This window comes from Gouania willdenowi, chromosome 1 (genome assembly GCF_900634775.1).
Source record: "Gouania willdenowi chromosome 1, fGouWil2.1, whole genome shotgun sequence".
NCBI lineage: Eukaryota > Metazoa > Chordata > Actinopteri > Blenniiformes > Gobiesocidae > Gouania > Gouania willdenowi.
In genome coordinates, this window is record NC_041044.1 from 29,786,717 (window position 1) to 29,812,851 (window position 26,135).

Below are 26,135 nucleotides of genomic sequence, written 5' to 3' on the forward strand. Positions count from 1 at the left end.
TCATTCTTAATTACACTTTGAATAATTCATTCAAAACACATATTCTGGCTGTTTATTCAGTTCATAGAATTCAACATATCGTACATACAACACAGTGTAGAAAATAAAAGTACATAAATATTTATTGCAAAATATTTCCGTCACATTTTTGTATGTTTCTTTGCAAATTTACATTAAAAATAATTTTCTCATAATTATGACTTTACGAACTCATAATTATGACTTGCCATAATGATTTTTTTTTTTTGGCGGAAACGGGCTTCCATACTTTCCTACGGAAGCGTAGAGCTGCCACAGGGGAGAATAATGGATCACTTTATTGTACAAACATACAAACAATATATGTTTCTACAATATACTTTTATTGTACAAACAAAATACTTATATTGAGGAAACAATATAGTATGTTGTACAAACAAAGTATATTGTACACATTATATTGTACAAACAATAGTATATTGTAGTAACAATATGTTTCAACAGCATACTTATATTGTGCAAACAAAAGTATATTGTACAAACGTGATATTATATTGTACAAATTATATACTTGCATTGTAGAAACATATATTGTTTGTACAATATAGTATCATGTTCGTACAATATAAGTATATTGTTTGTACAATATAATATCATGTTAGAACAATATACGCATATTGTTTGTACAATATATACGCATATTGTTTGTACAGTATAATATGTTTGTACAATAGAATATCATGTTACTACAATATACAATATACGCATATTGTTTGTACAATATACACATTTTGTTTGTACAATATATATGCATATTGTTTGTACAGTATAATATGTTTGTACAATATATGTATATTGTTTGTACAATATAATAAGTTTGTACAATATATGTATATTGTTTGTACAATATAATATCATGTTTGTACAATATACACATATTGTTTGTAATATAATTAGTTTGTACAATATAACATCATGTTATTACAATATACGCATATTGTTTGTACAGTATAATATGTTTGTAGAATATACGCATATTGTTTGTACAATATACACATATTGTTTGTACAATATACACATATTGTTTGTACAATATATGTATATTTTTTGTACAATATAATATCATGTTTGTACAATATACACATATTGTTTGTACAATATAAGTTTGTACAATATAATTAGTTTGTACAATATAATATCATGTTATTACAATATACGCATATTGTTTGTACAGTATAATATGTTTGTAGAATGTATGGATATTGTTTGTACAATATAATATCATGTTTGTACATTATAAGTATATTGTTCATACAATATAGTGATTCAAATATATATTTCCCCCTTTGGAAGCTCTTTGATCCATACTTTCCTCCCTGACTCCTCATGTGTTTATTATTTTACAGTATTTATCCTGGCTTTGTCTTGTCCTGAGAAATGTGCTTCGTTTTGATGTGAAGGTAATTGGCCACCCTGCCCTCCATCTCACTCTCTCTCAGTTCTTTTCTATTTATTTATTTTATTTGCAGCTGGCTGTCACACAGCTGTGTGTTTATGCCTCAGCAGCATCTTTCTAGTCTTACACAGAGTAGCAGAAAGTCTCACAGAGCTGTGAAAACATGACTGCCCTCCTGTGTCTGTGTCTGCTGCTTTGGATCAGCACCTCCTGGCTTTCAGCCGCACGGGTCAACGACACTTCTCACACAATGCGTTTGCTTAATGTCTCGGCGCAGTCCGGCGGGAATCGAACCTCCAGGTTTGCCCTCCCGGACTTTGACGAGGGCACGCTGGCGGACTGGCGCTCTCTGGCCAGTAAGAAGAGCTTTGGTGGGGAGTCACAGGACGGTGGCATCAAGGCGCTGCTGGTGGCCGCCTACTCGCTCATTATCGTGGTGTCTCTGTTCGGTAACAGCCTGGTGTGCCACGTCGTGGTGAAAAACAAGCGCACCCAGTCCAGCACCGGACTCTTCATCCTGAACCTGGCCGTAGCTGACATCTTCATCACCGTGCTCAACACCCCGTTCACCCTGGTAAGATCCTCCGAGAAACAGCAACAACTCGTGAAATACAAATAAATAAATTTGTATACAAAAATACAAATAAAGTAGCAGTTTTTAAGTGTCACAAGTTGAGTTAAAAACCAATAAATGTGTGATTGGATTTCAGCGTTTTTTTTGTTTTGTTTTGTTTTTTTTTTTTAAATTTTTTTTTAATTTAAAAAACATTTCATCGTCAACCGTGAGCTTTTTCTATTGACTTAGATTTCTACCTGTTGAGTCATTGAATCTGCTCCACAGTCAACTGGACATTATAGAGAAAATGATGAACCAGCAGAATGACTTATGTGTCAGTGCACAGTTTAATTTCTGTCATTGTGTGGATGCAATTGTTTTTGTATTTAGGGTCAGGGATCTTTCTGTGTTCAACATCATTAGTAGGACTGAGTCATAATCACAGTGACCCCCCCCCTTAAGGACTGGAGAATGAAGAAAAGCTCTCTCTCTATATATATATATTACTGTAAGTGTTGTGGAATCAGACTGATATCAAAGGGTTAGAGCAGAGATGGTAAACTATTGTCACAGCAGGGAGGCACATAATCGTGATCGTCTCATCCAAGGGCAACGTTATCGTCATTCATGTCATTCATGTTTAGAAAAAGGACCAATCTGAGCATTAATGCAGGAAAGAACAAAGGGTTTTGTCTGATATAGTTTTTGTGTGTGTGTGTGTGTGTGTGTTTTTCTTGTCACTAAGTGTGATTTTGGTGACATGGTTTTGCTTATTTTCCTCTCATTTTGTGCATTTTTGTTGTCTTGTGTTTTTTCCTTGTTTTTGTACACATTTTGTCTATTTTCCTGTCCTTTTGGTTGACAATGACAAATGACAATTTTTTTGCTATTGTCTTGTGTGTTTTGAGTCAGTTGTGTCGGTTGTGTTTTTGTACTTATTTTTGTGAATATTTGTTGTCATTTTGAAGTCATTTGGGTTCATTTTTTGTGTTTTTGTGTGTGTGTGCGTGTGTTTTGGAGTTGTACATTTTTTTCACTATTGTCTAGTACAGGGGTTCTCAACTGGTCTCATCCTGGGACCCACATTTTGCCACGGTCATTACATCGAGACCCACTTTTTTTTTATATATATATATATATATATATATATATAATAATTTTTAAAATATAAATCTGTATATTTTCCTGTGCAACATGCATTTCACAGCATGTCTGTCAAAAGAAAAGTTTCTTTCAAAATAAAAGACAATTTGAGAGACATGAAGTTTTTTTTTTTTTTTGATCAGCTGTTCGCAACCCATTCAGTACAGGTCCGTACAGTACAGTTGAGAATTGCTGGTCTACTACACCTGTGTCCAACCCGAGGCCCAGGGGCCAAATCCGGCCCTTTAGAGCATCCAGTTTGGCCCACAGGAGAAAGATGAATCATTGTGTAAATGACCAACTTATTCAGCTGTAGATTTCTCAGCTCATTGAAATACACAAATTCAAATAAACGCCACAATACTTGCAGGGCGCACTGTTTTCCCGTGCTTATATCACATGACTGCAGTCATTTTATCCTAATTTGTTGCAAAAACTTTCCCCAAGTTAAACAGAAATTGGTCACAAAATCAAGGAAATGTAAGTATTGATTCTGCAGTGACTGAGATCTAGGGGTGGGAACCTCACGATACGATACGCGATACAAAGCTCACGATAACGATCATCTTAGGATAAGACGATACTGCAATTGTCGATATATTGGTCAGAAATCAATCTATAATAATCTATGACAAGAAAAAAGATTAAGTGAAAAAATACCATTTTTATTCTCTATCTCTGAAAGACAGTAAATTGAAAAAGTGTCCTATGAACAGTGACACTATTTTACTGCAACATTTCTGTAAATAAGTGTCAACATACCAATGTAAATGAATAAGTATCTCCAATAGTGCTTTCTGTAAACAAAAATAAGATCTTTCTTACCAGTGACACCATTATAGTGCAATATTCCAGTAAACAATATATTGGTTCCTTCAACAAACAGTGACAACATTTCTGTGAAGACGTACCTGCACAATTTGGTGAAAAAGCAGAAAAGGTTTTGAAAATTGATACTTAGCGGGAGCATATCGATAATCGATCGTGCGGAAAAATATCGCGATATATTGCCGTATCGAGATATTGTCACACTCCTACTGATATCTGTCACTTAATGGTTGGACATGTCTATGCTATACATTACTTATTATTCATACATGTAGTAAAAACTAGGGCACAATAACGTTTACATTTTTGATATAATCTGCGGCCCTTTTAACCTAAAACTGGTGTGTATTTGGCCCCTGAACTAAAACGAGTTTGACTGCCCTGGTCTATTGTATTTTCTCATAATTTTTGATGTTTTTTGTAAGTCATTTAATGCGTTTACCTGGGTGCCGCACAACATTAGATCAAGGGCCCCAGGCCGCCAGTTGCCTATGCCTGGGTTAGCGGTTTCCAGTGGAGGCATCACATTGTTCATCTCTATCCCCCTCACCACTCTCTCTCTCTAACCATAGATTAATGCATTAATAAACAAACAAGAAAAAAGAATAAATCGAACAAGTTTAGTTGTTTTTCTCTCAAGACTGAGGTGTTTAATTTAGAGGTTTTGGTTTAGACAAGTCTTATATTCAATGATATATTAAAACCCATGGATTACTTCAATTTTCATGAATATTTATAACAGATGTCTTATCAGTAATATGATGATTTTTGAGCCAATAAACCCACTGCCTGATGTTCCTTGAATTGATTATACTGGTGACTACAGGGATTCAGATGTTACACAACGAACACAGTGATGACTACGTGATGTCCACTCAGAGTCAGCATCCTCCCTCTGCCTTCAGCTGTTTTGTATCCAGTTAATTTGTTTGAGCATTTAGCCTTTCTCCTGTGTCTTGTTGCGTCAGGCTTTTGAAAAGCTGTCAAAAAAAAAAAAAAAAAGAACAACCAACAAAACAATGCAGCTGAACTTAAATAACATATTTATTATGTCATAGGCTAGGATCAGACGAGTTAACCTTTATGTGAAAATGGAGTGCCTGCACCACGCAAATCACCAGGTGTGCAACTGTCCAGTTATTAAATGCACATTCTGTCTCTGTGGGTGTTTTTCTTCTCTCTCAGGTTCGTTTCGTCCACAGCACCTGGGTGTTTGGGAGAACCATGTGTCACATCAGTCGATTTGTGCAGTACTGCTCTCTGCATGTCTCCACACTCACACTCACTGCCATTGCACTGGACCGGCAACAGGTCAGTCCTCGCTAACAAATAAAGCAATGATTTTGTCTTCCGGGTTGTCAAACAAATCGACAATAGCTGTGTTTCCATTACCCTTGGAAATGTGTAAAATGTAAATAGCGCAATAAAAACTGGTAATGGAAACGCCTGAATTTCCAAAAAGCACTCAATTATTGCTAAAGTCTTTAGGCTTTCATGAGGAGGAATTTCAGACGTTTTGATATTTAAATGTGTTGCAAAAGCGCTATGGAAACACTTTTTCCACAATTACACGTCACAGAACGTGACGTACATGATCACATGACCACTCATCTCTGAGAAAACATGACGCGGTACATGTAAACAGAAGTGGAGAATATTGCTCTCACATTAGAAGTGAAACAACAAAGGAATACGGAGAGTTATAAGGAGGTCTCGCGGGATGTGATTTCACAAGAGTTACGAGACTCCTGCCCAGAACAGCCTTCAATGAAAATAATAATAATAATAATGCATCAGTTTTATATAGCGCTTTATCATAGACACTCAAAGTCGCTTTACAGAATTAAGGTATTATTCTTTCACTCCACACTTAGTGGTGGTAAACTACTATTGTAGCCACAGCTGCCCTGGGGCAGACTGACGGAAGCGAGGCTGCCATAGTGCGCGATCGGCCCCTCCGACCACCACCAACAGTCACTCACTCACACATTCATACTAGGCAATGTAGGTGAAGTGCCTTGCCCAAGGGCACAATGACAGATACCACTTGGTGACTGCCACCCCACTGTGGCACCTGGAATTCTCAGTGGTCTCCCATCCAACTACTAACCAGGCCCAGACCTGCTTAGCTTCCGAGATCTAACGGGATCGGGCAATGACAGGCTGGTATGGCCAGCATTTAAAGCACACATACTTTGTCGACCTTTAAAAATATGGCTTTTATTTTGCGAAAATCTGTAATGAAAACACAGCTAGAGACAACACAAACAGGCCCCAAAGGAAGACGGCACATTAACGATCTGTACTGTCCATTAATCACAATAATGTATGTGTAATGCAAAGATTCCCAAGAGAAAGAAAATAGATAAAAAAAGTGGTACAGAAGGAGGAGAAACGACATTAATTGTAGTTCTAATCTTTAAAGTTACAGCTGCATGTCAAATAGGCCTTAATGACTGATTCTATTGTAGTTTGTAGGTTTAGTATTCTACCATTGACAAGGACAGATCTATTCTCTATCTGTCTGTGAACAAAGCAGAGTTAAACTACTTTTTTAGGGTGCCACTTATTACAAACAATATCAATATTATTATTATGTACTTTGTTTAGATTATCATGTTTAATGTAAAAAAATGTGTTGACCTTTTGATAAAACAACATAAACAAAATAAGGTTTTTAATCAAACGTCGGGAATTTGAGGGAAAGCGTTTCCGTTTTTTTTTATATTGATTGATGGCCAGAGAAGTTGGGGGGAAAAAAATCCATAGTGGTGCAACACTATTTGAAAATTGTATGTTAATATCACGCCTTGCTTTATTAAGCTTCAAAAACAGATTGGATTTCTACTTAATTTTACAGCTTAAATAGCACATTGGATTAAAGAAAAAGCCACATACATTCACAAATACTCTTTGTCCAGATGAATACAGTATTTCAAGTCCCTAATGCAATCTTTCCTGATACCTTGTTCTTTGTCGCCCAAATTAGGGAAAGTATTTTTAAACCATATTACAGATGTATTAGGTTGGAGTTGATTAGTATTTTGAGTGAAGAACGCATGTGCTGTAATGAGGTTAACTCGAGAAAATACCAGTGGCCTCATTTATAACCATTGCACAAGCACAAAACGGCCTGAAAGATACGCAGAACACTTTCCATTAGGCTTTACACTGATCTGATCGGCTATATCGGATCGGCCGATATTTAGCGTTTTATGCATTTGTTGTCTGTAATGTCTTAACTGCCGTTCTCATCAATGACATCGTTGTCGTGATGAAACTTTCTGTCGATGCTCCCATTGCATTGTTTTATTGTCTCATTTACACCAAAGAGTTGTTTGCTTGACGTGACATGGCTTTATTTCACTCACATTTATGCACAAAGGTGAAAACCTATGAGCAAACCGCGAAAATGACGATCGGTTGGAGCGGAGTGGCTGGGCGCCGGACTTCTTCCCCAGTCTACCGGCTCTAAAGCGGGGGCAGCGTCTGCTTTTACCGCCTGTGTGTGTTTGTATGTGTGCGCTTGCTTTGTTTAATTAAAATTGAGAGTCCGAGAGCCGAGCAATGCGCTCCCGTTTACTTTCGCTTTGATACCGGCCACTTCTGTCCGTTTCAGAGAGATGGTGGACATAGAAGCGCATGTGTGTGTGTGTGTGTGTGTGCGCCCCACCTCCGCTGTGCACCTGTGAATATGGACTATAAGCAACAGTGGGTTTTGTGATGCCACAGTCAGGAAATAGGTGTTTGCTCCTAATGCTAATGCTGATGGAGGCTTCACGTAGTTCCAGGTTGCTTCCCTCAGCAACTTAATCTCCAACACTCTTGTAGTAGACACAGCTGCTGTTCAGGGACTAAATTAAATGTTTTTAGAGTGCTGGAGTGAAGCTCACATTTACACTTGCCAGCTCTTCCACTCCCTCACAGTCATAAGGCTGCGTTTAGGTCCTGAAACATGGTACCGTGAATCTGCATCAGATAGTACCGAAGGATTTCGGTCGTTACCTAAAAAAACCCAACCTGAATTCATAATATTGGATCGATGATCGTTTTTTTTTTAAATTCACTGATCGGTAATTGATGATCGGCCCAAAAATCCTGATCGTGTAAAGCCTACTTTCCATGTAAAGTTTGAGATTTATAAAAACTAGTACAATGCCCGTTGGAGGTATGTATTTATCTTGACATTAACAGGAGTTCCACAGTGTGGATGGGAAAATGAATGGGATATTTATTCTTTTGGTAGCCAGAACATCACCAAAATTGAATCAGCTGTTCCTTGACCCATTATCAACATTTCTTGAAAATGTAATCAAAGCCCTTTCAGAACTTTTCAAGTTATCGTGTACAGACAGTGTCGCACTGCATTAGCAGAGAATAGAACACTGATGATGAAGTCACCGGTGACAACATCATCAGTTACAAACATTCTTGATTGGACTCTGATGACATCACTGTTGATGACATCATCAGTGTTCTAAAAAAATGTTTGACAGTGTAGATCGGTCATTTGAAACTGTTTTTGGAATGGCCAAATCACCGATGTACACACTCGGGGTATTTGGAAGCTATTGACAAAGTTTCAGATCGATCAGACACTGCGTCGGGGAGATATTCACTCCACGGACACACACAGACCTTTCTTGCATTATAGATCGATGACCATAGTGATGCAACAGCAACATTGGAAACTGGCGGTGCCGGTGGTAAGGTGTGAATTGAAGCCAGATTCAGCTTCATCTCTTGCATCTGATGTCATGAAAGACTTGTAAATCCACATTAACATATATATATATATAACATATATACATATATTTATATATACACAAGTCTGCAGGTAAAACTTTCACCGGTGTTCATTTATTTATTTGTTTGTCTGTTAAAAGGATTTCCTCAGATTTTGCTAAAAAGTTTAACCAAAAATATACCATAAGCCATGGAATATTCCATTAAAATTTGGTTGGAGATCCAAATGAATATATAGATTCTGTATCACAAGATATGTGAGGTTGGTTCCTCATTTAGCCCACCCAGTTTAATCTGAATAGGATCAGGATTGCACATTAATCGCGATTCCCCTATAAAATGGGGGTGCCCAGAAATTTGGACCCACTGTATCATAGAATTCTTCCAAGCCTTTAAAGTGTGAATGATCATGGTACCATGGCTTGGCTCACGACATGATTTATTCATCCTGATGCGCAGAAGTACAGAACAGACTGCAGGCACATGCTGTGTGTTATGGCTTGCTCTTTGGTAAGTAACGTAACACCTCTGAAATTATAACCTTTAAAGCCTGATTCATAATTACTCTTCTGTTATACTTCAGAGTCAGGGCTGGGATAAACGATTATTTTTGAAACGATTAATCTAGCGATTATTTTTTCGATGCATCGATTAATCTAACAATTAATTTTTCCAGTTCGATTCAATTATCCCCCCAGTAAGTAATTTATACGTGTTGATTTACTTCTAAAATAATAATAATAATAATAAAAAAAAGACATGAATTCCTTAACATTGCAATATATGTCTATTGCTATTCAACTCAAAATTCCAAATTAAAGTTCAAGAAATAATATAAAAGTACACAATAATGCATTCAGAGACAGAGGTAGAATTCATTAAAAAATAAAAAGGCAGTGGGAGTCAGCAGTCTGTCATGGTGTCCTTGAACCAACGGAATTTAAGATTTATGTTGAAAACACATAGGCCTAGCTTACTGAAAAAAGTGCATCTTTTGATTCTTCATTCACATGAAAATAACTTAAAGTAATACACTCTGCCACTCACATTGTTCTTAAACTTAAAATTCCAAATGCTAAAACAGAAAGTGCTTTTCCAACAAAAAATAAACTTTCCTTTTACCACAAGAATTGTGTGTGTGCGTGCGTGATGCTGCCGCTGATGTCACGCCGGGTGTTTCCTCCTTGTCCGACGCACTGCCGTCCGGTCACACACGGGATAAAGGACGAGAGTTACAGGGAACAGCTACCTTCGACTAACGAGTGCGTGCCTTCACTGCCTTGTGCTTTTAAAACTCGGAGGAACCACTGGCGTTAGTTATTCTTCAGCGCCGCCATCTTTGTTTTGGTCGGATGACGCATCGGCGCGCATATTTTGCGTCATCGATGATTTTAACGCGTTGTTACGGCCCTAATTGACATACAAAGACACTGGTACGTCACCTCTTACACCAGATTTCCACTGGATGAGTACTCCGTAATGTCTCTGCTGCGTGACTCCGTTCTCCGCTGTCCATCAATCCCCACCTCCTCCTTCTGTGATGCGTAACTGTTGCAGCAAGGACTAAGGAGATCTCGCTAATTCATGCGTAATTGTGGGACATAGCGAGTTGTAGTCAATACAAAGAGAACCACATAGCTATTCAACCATGGATAAGGTCAATATTTATATGTGAAATATGATGTACTACCACCCTGTCCAGTAAGCTGGAATAGTCACCAGCAGACCCCCGCCACCCTGAAAAGGAGTAAGCGGTTGGAAAATTTGTGGAAATACGATCTGCCTAGAACACAGAGTATATTATTAATCACACCCACAAAGTGGAAAGGGGATATAGGTTTGTTTTGACAATAAATTGCATGTTTTATGCTGTGTCTGTGCTCTACTTCTGGTACCACACAACCTCATCTTTGCTGAATCTATGCATTGTTGCTCCGGAATACGGCAAAAATAAGAGCTCTGTATCTGTTGCGAAGGGCTCCGGGATGTAGTTACGCAGCAGTGACGAACTGTATATGCATGAATCACAAGTTGGTCACATAATGTTGAATTTTAAGTATTTATTTAGAGATTAATCTTATCCCTAAAGAGTATCAAAAAAATCTTTACGTTGTGTGACCTCTTAATCTATTCACTATAGCCTCCACTGGGGTCTGTGGAAGAGACAGGACCTCAATCATCACCTTAAAAATGTTAACTGTACCTTAAACTAGTAGCGACGCCAGGATTTTTATTGTGGGTGGGCCTGTAGGAAACTGGATGGGCCAGTTAAAATAACCAAAAAGAGCTTTCAGTGCTTTTCTGCACACCTGTGTGGCTCCTAAATTGCCGTCCACAGCTCACAGCTCACTAAAGTGGACAAACGCATACACCATAAGCCAAACTTTATCAATTTTCTATACACTAAATCAATATCCAACAAGAACGAAATGAAATTATATCTTTGGAGGGTCTGTTTTGCTGTCCGGCACAGCGGGTAAATGTTTATAATGATATTCAGAATAACAGAAAAGCTGTATAAATATATTATAACAGCAGCACTGAATCAAACACACCTGCTGAACACAAACAGCAGGGAAATGATCCCAAATGATTTCTAATGTAGCTTATTTCTTCAGAATAATTGAATACATAACGTATCTACCCATAGAAACAACAGCATAATAATCCGGGATAGCTGATCAAAATTCACACTTGCACACTATTGAATTAAAATTTGCTCGTGGGGCTAGGGGCTTCTTATAGCAGGAGACAGCGGGGTTTCATGCTGAACATAGCAATAATTTATTGACGTTCCAGTAAATCACTCAGTTCTGTCAAATACAAGCAAAGACAGAAAGTTCACCCACTGGCCAGTCTGACTCGTCTACTGTTTCTTTACCGATATGTGAAGAATAGTCTCCAACAGAAGTTTTTAAAGTGTGGGAGGATGAACTCCCACACACCTGTGGACAGACGCTTAAGAAAGCCACCACACACACACAAACCTTAATCATCTCAGCTGAGAAAGAGGCTGTGACACACACTTTACACCTTTCTAACTTTATTCTTCTTTGTGTGATGATTTCTTCTGGTTTATTTTTTTCTCGCAACGGTGCGCGCCCCCTGAAGAACTCTGGGCCCCACACTTTGAAAACCCCTTGGTCTGCATCAGTTAGCAGGCATAATCTTTTAGGTTGTGGATAAATAAATTATTTGAATCCATCATTAGGCAATGCTTAAGTTAGTTATTGAGAACTTGATTAAAACTTGGCAGGAGTCCGTTCCTCTACGCTGTTCAGGGGGCAGGTGCTCAGCGAATAATAAGGGCACTTCATGCATCATGTAGAGCTGACGGCTGCCTTATTATGGCAGTGTGAGATTTAAAAAAATGGATAAACATCACAGGCACATGTTGAATGTAATTGGATATTTATTTATGTCAATATCTTAATAAAAATGACTTGACCTTTGAAGTGGTACAGTTTCACACTATAGCACTGATCAGTCAATCACTATAGTTTTATTTCTTTGGAATGAACACACATGGAGAGGTTTTAAGCACGTTGCAAGCTTGTCAGAACAAGTAAAGTGGACAAGGTGTCATTTTGAAGTGGGGAGTGACGAGAGAGTGTTACCACTCTCTAAAGCAGAATCCTCCATGGTGCCATGTCTTTGAAGAGTCCGATGACCTCACTATGATTTACCTGGATGTCTTCCTCTATGGCAAGCTGTTGGATATTGCATAGCTGCTATCTTTTTAATTGAGTCCTCTCTTTCACATACAGCTGCTACATCATGCCTTTCTTGTTCTCCATCATTCTGGTCATCAAACAGCACTTGTGATTCTGTAACTGTGCATAGACCTGGTGCTGCTATGGACTCTGCTTTAGCTGTAGATGAATCCCGAGATTCATCTATATCAACAGGTAGGAGATGTCCTACTGCTTCCCTGCTGTAGCTTCCTAGAATAGAACAATAACAGTTTTAGTGATAGCCCATTTTTTAGGGTTGAATATAGCCTATTAAGGTAAATACAAGATTACTGCAAGTCTACAAGTAACAGTAATAACTTGTTGGTACAAAATACAATAATTAGCTAATATAGCTTAATGCCTAATGTAGTACAGCCAAACCACTTTCTGTAGTAAATGAGAGGAACAGTTCAACTTTAACATGCCCTCAACAGTGAACATTTTGACTGTGACTTTCATCTTCATCTTCGTTGCTAGTGGATACTTTTATCCAGGAGAATAGAGAGCTGCTCCCCTGGGCTACCTGCTGTAGCTCAATTTCTTTCTCCTTTCTAGGCAAAAAGTCTCAGAAAAATGACCAGTCTGATGTATGAAACAATGAAAATGAAATGCTTACCAAGTAGTGTCAGACGAGGGCTTGTAGGAGGAGTGAGGGATGCCTTAACGTCAGCTGCAGAGGCAGACACCTGTAAAGAACAAAGACATCCATGTTATGAAACAATTCCTGCAGTCTAATCATTACAAAAAATGACCATGCTTTTATTTGACTAACTCTATAGGCAGACTTCCTCTGGGTAAAAAAGTATAAAATAAACAACATGAATTGAACAATTTTTTCCTATTTAAAGTGCTAAAAATGCCACTCTGCAAATGTTGGCATTTGAATAATTGAAACATTTAGACATTGACTATGTCTACCGCAGTTAAGATAACAAAACTTTAATGTTAAATAACCCTATTGTCAGGGGCCTCATGTACAAAAGGTACAAACGCCCAAAAACATTTGTACGACAATATCCGGACATACTGGTAAACAGATTTCACATATAGAGCGCTTTAGTCCCAAAGCGTTTTACACTAAGGGGCGGATTCACTTAATGTTTAGGGGTGTTAAAAGGCGGATCTCATAAGGGGCGCAAAAAAATGGGAGGGGGAAATGCAAATAAATTAAGGCTGTGGATGCAATGCATTTCATCAAATCTGGAACTGTTTGCAGTGACAGTCGAGAATAAGCCGATCAGCTGCGCAATTTACACAGCGATGGAACAATGTTCACATATGTGCATGACACAGCCCTGCTCAGGAGCTCAGACCTGCTGGATGATGTTTTCCATGGACTGAAAAGAGCAAAGTTAGAGTCCTGATGGAGCAGCCACATTAGGGGGGAAAGAATAACATTAGGTTTTATTTGTTAATTTTGTTTTCTACATTATTTAATGTTTGTGCAGGAGACAGAAGTCCACCTGGTTCCAATGTAACTTCTCCAAATGTCCTTTTGTGCTTGTGTGCACTCACCTCTCCACATTGAAATAGCAAAATGTTCATTTAAACAGGGCGATCTCAACCACATCTATAGTGCCGCAATGTTAGTGAATTCCCCACAACAGGTAGAGAAACAGCGCCACTAAAGAATTTACAGTCCATATAATGGCCTTGCGTACGCACAATGCTGTGTGTTATAAAATATATTGATTTTGAGCAGCAGCGGATACAGGTCATCATCGTTAAGGAGATCAGAGCTGTGTCCATTGTAGCGCTGTGTCTCTTACGGGTTATTACATTTCACAGATACAGTGGCTGTTAATGGTAAATGGACTTGGTTTCTACAGCGTTTTATAACCACTCAGATAGTCTCAAAGCGCTTTACAATATCAGCTCATTCACGTATTCACACTCATTCACACACAAATGGGGCAGGGCTGCCATGCAAGGCGCTAGTCGACCATTGGGAGCAAGTTAGGGTTCAATGTGTCTTGCCCAAGGACACTATGACACAGACAGGTATAAACTAGAATGGAACACCCAACTTCTCAACCCATATACCACTTAAGCCAGGTTCTTTTTTATTGTGTTCCCTTTTTTCTGCACAGTTGCTGCAGCCATTGCTGTGTGATGCCGTGCTAAAAAACAAGCTAAATTAGGGCAGACAAACAGTTCCAGGTTTGATTATTCTGATTGTTCATGTGTTTCTTTTTTCTCCTCCCTATATTCACCCATCTTGCATATTTATTAGAGGCAAACACACTCAGTGGATTGTGGGAGAAATGATGCGTGCTTGACAGATGCAATCCTGATTGTGATAGATTGTGAGACGCCCTGCCAGCACATGTAGTGACGTTAGCGCACATTTTTACGGCCACAGACCTTTAGTGAACAAGGCCTTGAGTCACAACTTCAGTGCAATAGGGGATTGTGAATATATGATGCTTTAACGATTAAGAGACTTTTATTTAATTATGTATGTTTTCTTTTCTTCCTTTTCTATGTTTTAGTGTTTGTTCTTTTCATTCAATATTCTGGAGCATCTGTAAAAAAAAAAAGAAAAGAAAAAGCTATTTCCCTCTGGGATAAATAAAGTACATCTGATTCTGATCTGATTTTTAAATCCAATCATCTGATCATTTAACGAGACTAAATGTTCTTTTTCAGGTAATTTTACATCCCCTGAGACCCCGTCTGTCCACAGCACAAGGTGGTCTTTGGGTCTGTGTTATCTGGATAATGGCTAGCTGCTTCTCACTTCCTCATGCAATCTACCAAAAGCTTCTGACATTTTCATACAGGTGAGCTGACATGGCCTTCATGTTGATTTTTGAATACAATTGAATGATTCAATAGCTCTTTTATAGTGTGTCTAAATAAAATCGTTCACAGTTTTCTGGCTTTTCATAAAGTTATGCGGAGAATTTGCCTTTTCATCGTGACTCTCCTCTGTTGTGGTTTTCTGTTGCCAGTGAACACACGGAGCGCAGCTTTTGTGTCCCAGACTTCCCAGAGCCATCAGATGTCTACTGGAAATACATTGACCTTCTGACCTTCATCTTGCTTTATGTGCTGCCACTCATCATCATCACTGCTTCTTACACCACCGTGGCTCGACGCCTTTGGCGCCACAACGCTATCGGTGTCATTACGACAGCTCAGCACGCCATCCAGAGGAAAAAGCGCAGACGAACGCTGGCCATGCTGCTTCTGGTGGTTGGGGTTTTTGCGGTCTGCTGGTTTCCCCTTAACTGCTACGTTGTGCTTCTCTCCAGCCAGGCCATCAACTCCTCTAACGCCCTGTATTTCTGCTTTCATTGGCTGGCCATGAGCTCCACCTGTTACAACCCTTTTATCTACTGCTGTCTGAACCCCACCTTCCGCCAGGAGCTGCGGGTGCTTTTCAAAAGGTGCCAGAGGCGGCGGAGGGCGGTGGTGGACTTGGAGCCGGAGTGCCGCCCCGCTGTCGCCTGCGCTCCATGTCGCAAAACCGCCTGGCCTGACAACCAAGAATCCTCAGAGCCTCGGCACTCTTTGCCACACCCGAGCCAGGCCTCTTCACAGCAGAGCCATGCATCGTCCAGTCGGTCCAACAACCTGAAGGATGCACATGTCCTCTTCACTGCTCAGCAGGTCCTTATTGGAAGAACAGACATCCTCTCAGTGGAGCCCATTGTGGCTCTGACCTGACTGGACACACAGCCATTGTGAGATGTCATCACATATCTTTGTGTTCCTCAAGGTAGGAGTATGTAGGATACAAAAGATGTTGGTCAAATTAACACCCACACAAAAAGGTTTTACTTGTTAATATCTGCAATTGAAAGTCCTGTGTAAAGTTTTAGTGAATCCTTTAATTGTTACTGTCATAAATTCCACGAGCTGCCACCAATGTTGTGGCCATACCAGCCTGTCATTGCCTGATCTCGGAAGCTAAGCAGGTCTGGGCCTGGTTGGTAGGTGGATGGGAGTGCCACAGTGGGGTGGCAGTCACCCCAGTGGTATCTGTCATTGTGTCCTTGGGCAAGACACTTCACCCGCATTGCCTAGTATGAAAGTAGTGTGTGAGAGAGTGTTGGTGGTCGGAGGGGCCGATGGCGCTCTATGGCAGCCTCGCTTCCATCAGTCTGCCCCAGGGCAGCTGTGGCTACAATAGTAGCTTACCACCACTAAGTGTGGAGTGAAAGAATAATCCCTTTATTCTGTAAAGCGACTGAGTGTCCAAAAAAGCACTATATAAAATTGAAGCATTATTATTGATGCATTACGTACCAATGAGTGAGTCAGTCTGACACGAAGGGATCAGCTAAAGTCACAAAGTTTAGTAATAACCTGCATTTTAGGAGTACATTTGAGCTCAGTGTAAGAAGAAGGAAACACTAAAATGGCTTTTTAACCTGTCAATGAAAAGACAGTCATAGTCATAAAGTTACATTTACTTCCTGCTGTAATACAATACTGTACTGCTCATTTCAGAAAATCTTTGGACTTTGTTGACATTGCTGATTGCCATCCAGGACTAATGGTACTCCCATTCCATTGCAGAGAAGTGTAACTAACCTACTTGGCAGAATATGGTTGCCAATCACCCTATAAAATATAGTATTGTCCTATTATTGATCAAGAGATCATACATTGACCTGATAGTACGCGTTTTGTACTATATTTCTGTGAAAATCAGTGCTTTATCAGTCATTAAAATGAAAGTTTTACGGAAAACTTATAGCAGCACTTTCCTGTTCTATGACCAAAGACATGGGGGAGTGTACCAATGCGCTATCCAGCTCATCATCACATTGGTCAAGGTGCTTCTGTCCGCAAAATATAGACCCAACAATATAACTACACCACGCTGGAAGCGCAGTCTGATTCTCAGGTCTCAGAATGGGAAATAAAATAACCCTTTGTTGCACCCTTTAACTATATCTCCATTAATGTTTGCCATATTGGAATAAACCAAATAGTTTCTGAAAGGTAAGATGTTGTATTTTACACTACTGTGATTCCATTACTGTAATGTCACCCACACATGTGAGGGAAGTCTTTGAAGCAGCTTCTTGGTTTGGACAGCTTCAGAGACGGAGCAGAAGAAAACACAGCTGAGTGGAGAAACGAGAATTACAGCCGTTTTTGGTGTTGAGGTCACAGTCATTTTTAGTGGGTCGCAGACGAAAAGCAACAAAATCCTAAAAACATTGTATCATATTGTGACTACTCTTCACACCTCTGTATCACATAGTAATTACTCCCCGATGCGCTATACATATTCTATTTTTTTTTTTTTTTTCAGAGATATTTTTCTGAGATTTATAATCGTCAGAAATTTAATCGACGTCGGATTATGAATCATTTGTAGTTGTGAGTGCATCAATACCTGTAATACTATAGTAATATCTTCACGCTGCTAAATCTAATTTGACTCAATTGCAACTTTTCTCCACAAAATCTAAGAATGTTTGGGTCAATGTTTGACTTGCTACCAGGCAGTTAATTTGGACTCAAAATCATTAGAGCCCTTCGCGAATGCAGACAACTGATTTATGTTTATTGTATAATTAATGTGTCGCCATGGAATTAACACGTTAACCATACTTTTAATGCAATGCACCACTTTTACCATTTTTGACAGTTATTTAATCACTGTTTCTCAATTATGTTATTCCCGATTAGTTGTAAAGATAATAGTCTACAAGCCGTATGCTTTTGGAGGAAAAAAAAAATCTAATAACCAAGTTACTTTCAGCTGTAACAGGATGCAATGCATGCAGTTGTTTCCTCAAGAAATAGAAGTCAAGTGGATTTCAAGGACAGTCTCTTTTGTTTCAAAGAGAACAAAAAAAAAGCTTTTGAGTGAAGAAGATTTTGCAATCTCTCTTTTTTCATGTCTGTACCTTTCAACTTGTTTTGATCTTGTACCATGAAGCTGTGACAAATGTGGGATGCAGTAACTAAGTCTCAAACGGGTGGCAAAATGAATATCTCATCTTTTATATGCAACAAAAGATGCTCGCAAGATTAGATGGAGAATATGGTTAATTTATATTTTTTAGAAATGCATACAACACATGTGGTCAAAATCCATCATTATATTGTACTATTTTTGCTATGGAGTTCTCTATGAATGCAGCGCAAAGCAGTTTTACAGAAGCAATCTAAACTTTACTGCAACTTTTTGTGCATTCAAAATGCCAATTCTTCAAAGTAGAAAAAATATAACAGTTGAAGAAAACTAAAAGAAAAAGTATTTTATGCCTAATCATCCATGACATAACAACCACTCAAGTGTAAAATTGGTGTCCCATTCTCAGTAAAAGTTACATTAATGCATTGTGTGGTGTTTGCATTGAAGCACATGCAGCACAAGATTGTGAAATGATCATGATGCCTTTAAAAAGAAAATAAAAATGTGAAAATGTCTGTGCACATGTACTTTCTCTGTAAATAAGCTATACTTTCTTGTTTGCTTTATCACTATGCGTCCACATCATCTCTTCTCATGCAGCTTGATCTGCCTGTGGAGATATTTCAGGAAAAAAAAAAAGATTATTTTCATGGCTTTGTCGGTTTTTGTGTGAAGTTGAGATTGTATGATGTCACTGTGATACATGTGATAAAATTTGTTTAATGGATACGACTTAATTTCATTGTATTTGTTGTCTCTGAATTTATTTTATTAAATTGAGGAATTCACATTTTAGCATTTAAAGCAATGTCCAGTAACTGCAAAGATCTCATTTAACCTGATCAGACTTATGGTTACATGCTCAACACACTGCCAACATACTGATTAACATGTATAACAATAATAATAATGCATTGGATTTTACATAATAGCACTTTACAGGACTAAGGCATTTTTCTTTCGCTCCACACTTAGTGGTGGTAAGCTACTATTGTAGTCACATCTGCCCTGGGGCAGATTGAGGGAAGTGAGGCTGCCATAGTGCGCCATCGGCCCATCCAACCACCACCAACACTCACTCACACACTACATTCATACTAAACAATGTGGGTGAAGTTTCTTGCCCAAGGACACAATGACAGATACCACCTGTGGTCTCAGTGGTCTCCCAGGACCAGACCTGCTTAGCTTCGGAGATCTAACGAGATCGGGCAAAGACAAGCTGGTATGGCCACAAGTGAAGTATAGTGAAAATAGTAACACCAATAAAACATACTTGTTTTTTTAGATGTTAGGGGAAAAAAAAGAAAGTATGTGAAGAAGCGCCCTCAAGCTAAAAATGCAAGTGCCATGTGCAATAGAAAGCTGGAGTCTGTGATTCTTACAAACTAAAACATTTCTCCACAAGTTCCTTCTTCAACTTGTCCCAATTCACAGCCATAAAAAGGCAGACAGACAAACTTATTTAGAAATTGTTTGGTTGGTATCACAGCTGCTCTAAAGCTTCAAGGCTGTTGAGTTATACAAATGTTGTACAAAGTACAAATGTGTTTTGGTATTGGACTTAATTTGGCTGAAAGTTGCAACTATGTGGTATATACAGTGTAGGGTGGTAACGCGTTACCGCCCCAACGTTACTTTTGACAGTGACTAATACTGTAACGCAACATTTTAAGAAATAACACAGTTACCATTACAATATGGTGCGTTTGTCTGTTACTTTGCTTGCTGCAGTGTACTTCCTGTTTACAGTGGCGCCATATATTTTTGCGGGACACCATAACAAACACGGTAAAACAGAAGAAGAAACATTGTCAGCGTGTCTCTGTTTACATCACGTTCGCCAATCATGGCGAGTCAATGCGAGAGCAGCACGAGCTTCTCAGAGTAGAAATACACGTATTATTTTACCAATGTGTCTCCAAAAGATGCATCAGTGAAGCTAAGCTAATGTTGCGTTGGTGGACGTGAGGGAAGCCTCGGCACCGAAACAACAGTTTATGGATTTTAACAAACTGTGACTGTTATCCAGGGACAGGTCAGCCAAACTATTGCACGGTATGTTGTAAATAAGAAGCCTGTCGCTACTACTGCTGAGTCACCACTAACAGCAGCTCGTTAGACTGATATGTTTTGCATTGTGTAGCTGAGAAAAATGCTGTGAATTTGTTTTTCCACATTTATTTTATAAGCATTTTCAACAGCAGAATGTGCACCTGGAATACACACAGCTTACTTTACATTACTGTGCTAAGGCTGAAAAATTACTGTTTTAATTTTTGAGCAGCTGTTTTGTGCTTTATATGCACATCATTTATGGTTGTTTTATAGCAGTTTTTGTAAAGCAGAGTTGTTTTTTTTAACAATTACTTGTAACATTTTCCGTTTCTGCTGGTCTCAGGTCTATAAACTGGCATTGAAAGAATACTTGAATGTACTGTGAAAGTACTGTGAATGTAAATGATTAAAAACTGATGAATGAAATGTTATTGTATCCAACCCTACAGAGGCTTTTATCCAAAGCAATGTTAATACAGGGGCACAGTTGATCAACAGTGGATTATTATATTAATACAGCACTGATATGAAGCTGTAAGGACACAAATGACCCCAAAATAAAATAAATACATTCTTTAATTCTGAGTAGCTCAAAAGTTACTTTTTGATGTAAATAATTAAAATAGTAACAGAGTTACTTTGTGAATGAAGTAACTAGTAAAGGTAACTAGTTACATTTTTTCAGTAACACTGGGTATATATACAGTATATATTGTATTTTTTAACTTCAGAGACTTTCTGTCGCTCCACCTTTGTGCAAAATTTGATGACTGTTGTTTGTACATGTGAAGTAGGATTACCTTGGACAAAAAATAATGCAAAATAGCAATAGGTTCCCAGCAGCTTAGGCTGCCAATAACTTCAGTGTTAACAATGGGCTTAATATTCATATTAGCAGCCCAGGTGTGTCTGTCATTGTTGTCAGTATGTGTGGTATATCAGATGTAGAGTGTTGGAAGCTGCACATACCAGACCCAGCTTTAGAGCAGTCGTGCCATGCAGAGATGGAGAGACGTGCTGTCAAACCTGCCTTGGCCAACCTTGTTTAGAGACTTGAACAGCATAACGATGCCCCTTAATGGCAGGGCCATTACAACATATAATTACCTGTACTTTGCGTGCATCATTTCGACAGCACTTTGCTTTCCTACAATAAATGTTTTGAACACATCAGTTAAAGCCGCAGTATGTACAATCTGTGAGACTGGATTAGAAACAGCCTCTCCACTGGCATCCTTGTAAACACGCTTTAGCTGTGGAGCTATTTGCCACAACTTTGTCACTAAATCTGGTGACTTTCCAACTCCTCTTGGCAATTTTTTTCTCAAAAGCAACTAATGACTTTTCTTGCATTATTTGAGAATTTTCTGATGTTTTAGAGACTCTGATATGAAAGCTCATATCACTGTTGTTACTTGTCCTCAACAAGCAGCGAGTACTACCGGGGTCGGGGTCAATTATAATTGTAGTTCCGTCATTTGTAATTAATTACAATTGTAGTGTATTTATAATTGTATTTGTAATTGAATTGTAATTAGGTTCGGATAATTTACTTTGTAATTACTAGTACAGCGCCCATCGGAAGTATGTATTGCTGTGAGAGCTTAATAGAGTTGTCAATTATGGCCAAGTGAGTGTGTGTTTGAAGGTTGGATGTACAAAGAGGTGTAAATACTCTGGACCTGCAAATATACCCCTTCATAACACTACAAAGTAAAATAGCATGTGCGACTTCCCTGGTTTCATTCTATGGGACATGCGTATGATGAAATGATAGTTTGTACCAATGCGGCAGTTTAGGTAGAATCTGATAAAAGACAAATTCGTTCAAATAAAACTATTTATTTAGCAATTTGAAAAGGAATAATTTATTTAAAAAAAATAACAGATTATAATATACATTGGAATAAATAACAGTTAACCTAATGTAACTGTACAATAATCTGTTATATCCATATATATTAGCAATCTGATCATATACATTGCAATAAAGAACAGTTACAATAATAAGCTGTTGTATTCATATGAATCTGATCATGACAATCATTTTTTTTTTATCATTGCTCGATTTTTTTATCAATGGTCGACTGATGTGATGTTTTAAGCATTTTTTAAAATCAGTACCGCAAACTTTGTGCATGGCTAATCCAGCACGAGTACATCTCAGTACGTAGCAGGCAATAAACTCAGACCATGACACCGGGACTCTCACACGCATTAGCCGTGTGTGTGTGTGTGTCACTAACTGTCCGTGGACTCCTCTGTGGGCGCAATTACGCGCACCTGCTGCACGCTTGCACCGACTTCGACTTGTGACCTTTGCTAGTATAACACTCAGCCTTGCGCAGAACAAACAATAATCATTGTGGAGCCGTGTTGTGGAACCATCTGCTCACAAAAACTTTAAAATCCTCTGTCTGATAAAGCAGATAGTTTTGGATATGGTGCCGCTGCGCACAGTAATGGAGACGGAGGAGGGGTGAACTCCGTGACCCGTGATTTAAAGGAAGTTTGGGATCACGGGGATCGTTTTAAATAACCATGAAATGTTAACTTAAATAACTTTTAGCAGTACAAAAACATTTTTAATATTGACCTTTTTTAAATCCAAACTAACTGCGACAGTGACGTCATGAATCCAGAACCGGAAATAGCGCGCTCAATACAGAGAGGGAGCCGTAATCTTGAAATTAACATTTTGCAACACCAAATTACTCCAAAATAATGTATGCACACACTTGCGGTATTTGGAAGCCATTGACAAAGTTTCAGGTCGAACAAATACCGTGTCGGGGAGAAATTCGCTCCACAAACACACACATACCTTTGCTGCTTTACAGATAGATAATTGTTAAAGAAATTCTATAAAAAAAACTGTCATTTACAATTTAGTTACAGCTCTTTTGCTTACACATACTGTACGTAGTTCACTATTAAAACATGTTTCAGATCAACTTTTCCTGTCAGTTCTCTTGTGTAAAAATGTATAAACTAACTGTATACTAACACACCAAAAAATATTATGACCAATATTTTCATTGATTAGGAAGCTTTACAAGGTAACAAAGAGATGAGTAACAAATGAAATTATAGACATTTTTTTAGTGTATTTCACAGCTGATTTAAGACATGGGTCTAAACTGACCCAAGAGGAAAGATATGTTGTTTTTTTGTGATTAATTATAATTGAACTTTAGTAATTGAATATGTAATTGTAATTGACTTTCAGGGGAAAAAATAATAATTCTAATTTTAATCGTAATTGAAAAAAATGCCGGTCACTCTACATGGAATGAGGTTGGAATTTAACATGGATTTAAATGAAGACATAATTGTATGACCCCAACCCTGCCCACACCCCAAAGTGGTCAAGTTCACAGTAGCCCCCCGGCCACAGGTCAGAGCAGAGAAGAGACACACAACACTTTGCATCCAGACTGTAAATAAATCTGCATGTTACGTTCTCTGCAATTTAGATATATGCTTGTTCAAGGTTTACACCTGATTGATTCTGTCTGCGATTGAATGTTGTCTAAAGCTTGAATACAGAGCCAAGAGAAGACACAGAGGTCCAGTCTCCTCTCTGAACACTTTGAAATACAATGTGCTGAAAGGTTATGGATTCTTGACCACAGGATGCAAAAAAAAAAAACAACAACACCTACAGACAGCAGCTTTAAGTGGTGTTGATTAGGTGGCTATGCGGTAGGAAGGCAAGAAACCTAAAAAAAAAAAAGAAAGAAAAAAGTTTCTTTTTATCTTTCACTGAAGTTAAAAAAAACTTTTTTTATTGCTTTGTACACAATAGAACAGTTTCCCTGGTCCACATGAAGCTGCTGAATTGTTTTCTTCCTGGCTCTGCATGACATCAAATCTCTGACAAAGTAAAATCAAAATTCCTTTTTTTATCCCAGGGTGAAATTACTCTTGTTACAGCCGCTCAAGACAATATTATAAATAAGAATAAATATCAAACAAAGAGGAAAGAATAAATGTTAAAAAGTGCATAATAAAAGAATGTTAAAAATAAGAATTATATAAACACACATTACAGTAGATAAAAAGAAAGAAAGAAAAATAACAATACAAATATAAAAGCCACAAGCGGCGTCGTAAGGTCCGAAGGAGTGGCCGGAGTTGGTAACCCATGTGTATCAAATATGAGACTGTTTGAACTTTGTATATGAGAGTTATAGCGGTTTTCTATCATGGCGTGCGCAATCTGAGAACGCAAAGCATGATGGGTAATTTTCACATTGATTCTTGTTTAGGGCTGGAGAGTCATCATGTGTATCAAATATGAGGCTGTTTGAACGTTGTATGAGAGTTATAGCGGTTTTTCTATTATGGCGTGCAAAATGGCGCCGGTGGAAAAAACCCAGTATGAAAGAGAAAACCAGTTTAAAATCACTCAGTGAATTTGATGTGAATCCATTGAAAATTAGCCAAGTTACAGCATTTAGAATGTGATGGTGAAAAATGTTGTGGTAACATTATAGGTCCGTCCCAATAATCACAGCCCGTTTTTTCTTAATCAGCGACCTGCTCCCATCTTATAACATTGTCACGGCAAATTTGCGGTTGATCTCATTTGGAGACATGATTTATTGCTCTGGTTGAGTGATGGAGTCCAGGCGAGGCATTGATGATTTTATAAAAAAGGTTTATTATAAAACTAAATAAAAAGGAGTACAAAGATGGACAAAATTAGTGACCGCCCCGGGCGGACGTCCGATGACAGAGTGGCACAGTTCTAACTCATCACGTATATTCCCCCTCAGTCCCCCTCCCTCCTCCCCCCAGGAGATAAAGAGGACAGGGTGGAGGTGAAAGAAGAGGGTGAAAAGAGACAGTTTCTTCTTTAGGTCAAAACAACCAGTTCTCTGGTATCTCCTGATTGTCGTGAGTGTTGGAGGTGTGTGTGTATGGTGTTTGTGTGTATGAATGGATGTGTATTGGGTGTGTATGTGTGACTATGTGAGTGTGTGTAGGCATGTGAGTGTGTCATGCCTCTGTGTCTGAGGGATAAGATGTGTTTTGGGAAGCTGACCTCGAGAAGAGAGCAGAAAACATGAGACAGCAGAAATGAAAAGTCTCAACTTAAAGCCTTAAAAAGAATAAGGTCTATGAGTAAATATGTTAATAAACATAACTAACAATTTTGCCCTGACAACATTCATCCAACACTATTTTAAGTCAGCACGACGTCTTTCCGCTAGCGCTGTAAGCGTTGGATGCCACTAAAAGTGGCACCCTCTGAGAACACAAAGCATGATGGGTAATTTTGACATTGTGTCTTGTTTAGGGACGGACAGTCAAGACGTGTATCAAATATGAGGCTGTTTGAACTTTGCATTTGAAAGTTATATGCATTTTCCTATTATGGCGTGCTAAATGGTGCCAGTCGCACTACGACCAAACCATTAAAGATACACAAATTCTTTTGATGATTTTTAATCTTCACTGGGTCCTAAGTGTTCTGGCCGAGGTTGAAGCGAATCAAGCGAAGCCCCTCAGTCTAGTTCGCGCAAAAGCGAAACGCCAGGATGGCCGACTTCCTGTTTGGTTTTGGGCAAAGTCATCTGTAACTTTTTCTTTCATATGAATCGGGCAAACCTGCCGGTCGTACGGTTCCATCGCATTTTTGGCGTCTATAATGCGCGCCGTGCTGCCATTTTTTTATTGATTTTTTTTTTTCATTTTGCCAAAATATCTATTTTTTTCAGCACTCCTGAGGTGCATACAAATTTT

The 26,135-nt window shown here is 38.6% G+C and overlaps 1 protein-coding gene and 1 pseudogene across 1 annotated transcript; one reads left to right on the forward strand and one right to left on the reverse strand.

Annotated features, from left to right (window-relative positions):
* Window positions 1-1,598: 1,598 nt before the first annotated feature.
* Window positions 1,599-16,358, forward strand: LOC114457702 (probable G-protein coupled receptor 83). Its single transcript, XM_028439764.1, has 4 exons — window positions 1,599-2,009; window positions 5,148-5,273; window positions 15,092-15,225; window positions 15,397-16,358. The coding sequence occupies exons 1-4, from the start codon at window positions 1,599-1,601 to the stop codon at window positions 16,112-16,114; spliced, it is 1,389 nt and encodes a 462-aa protein (XP_028295565.1). The 3' UTR covers window positions 16,115-16,358.
* On the reverse strand, window positions 6,025-6,142 carry LOC114472381 (uncharacterized; annotated as a pseudogene).
* Window positions 16,359-26,135: the final 9,777 nt, after the last annotated feature.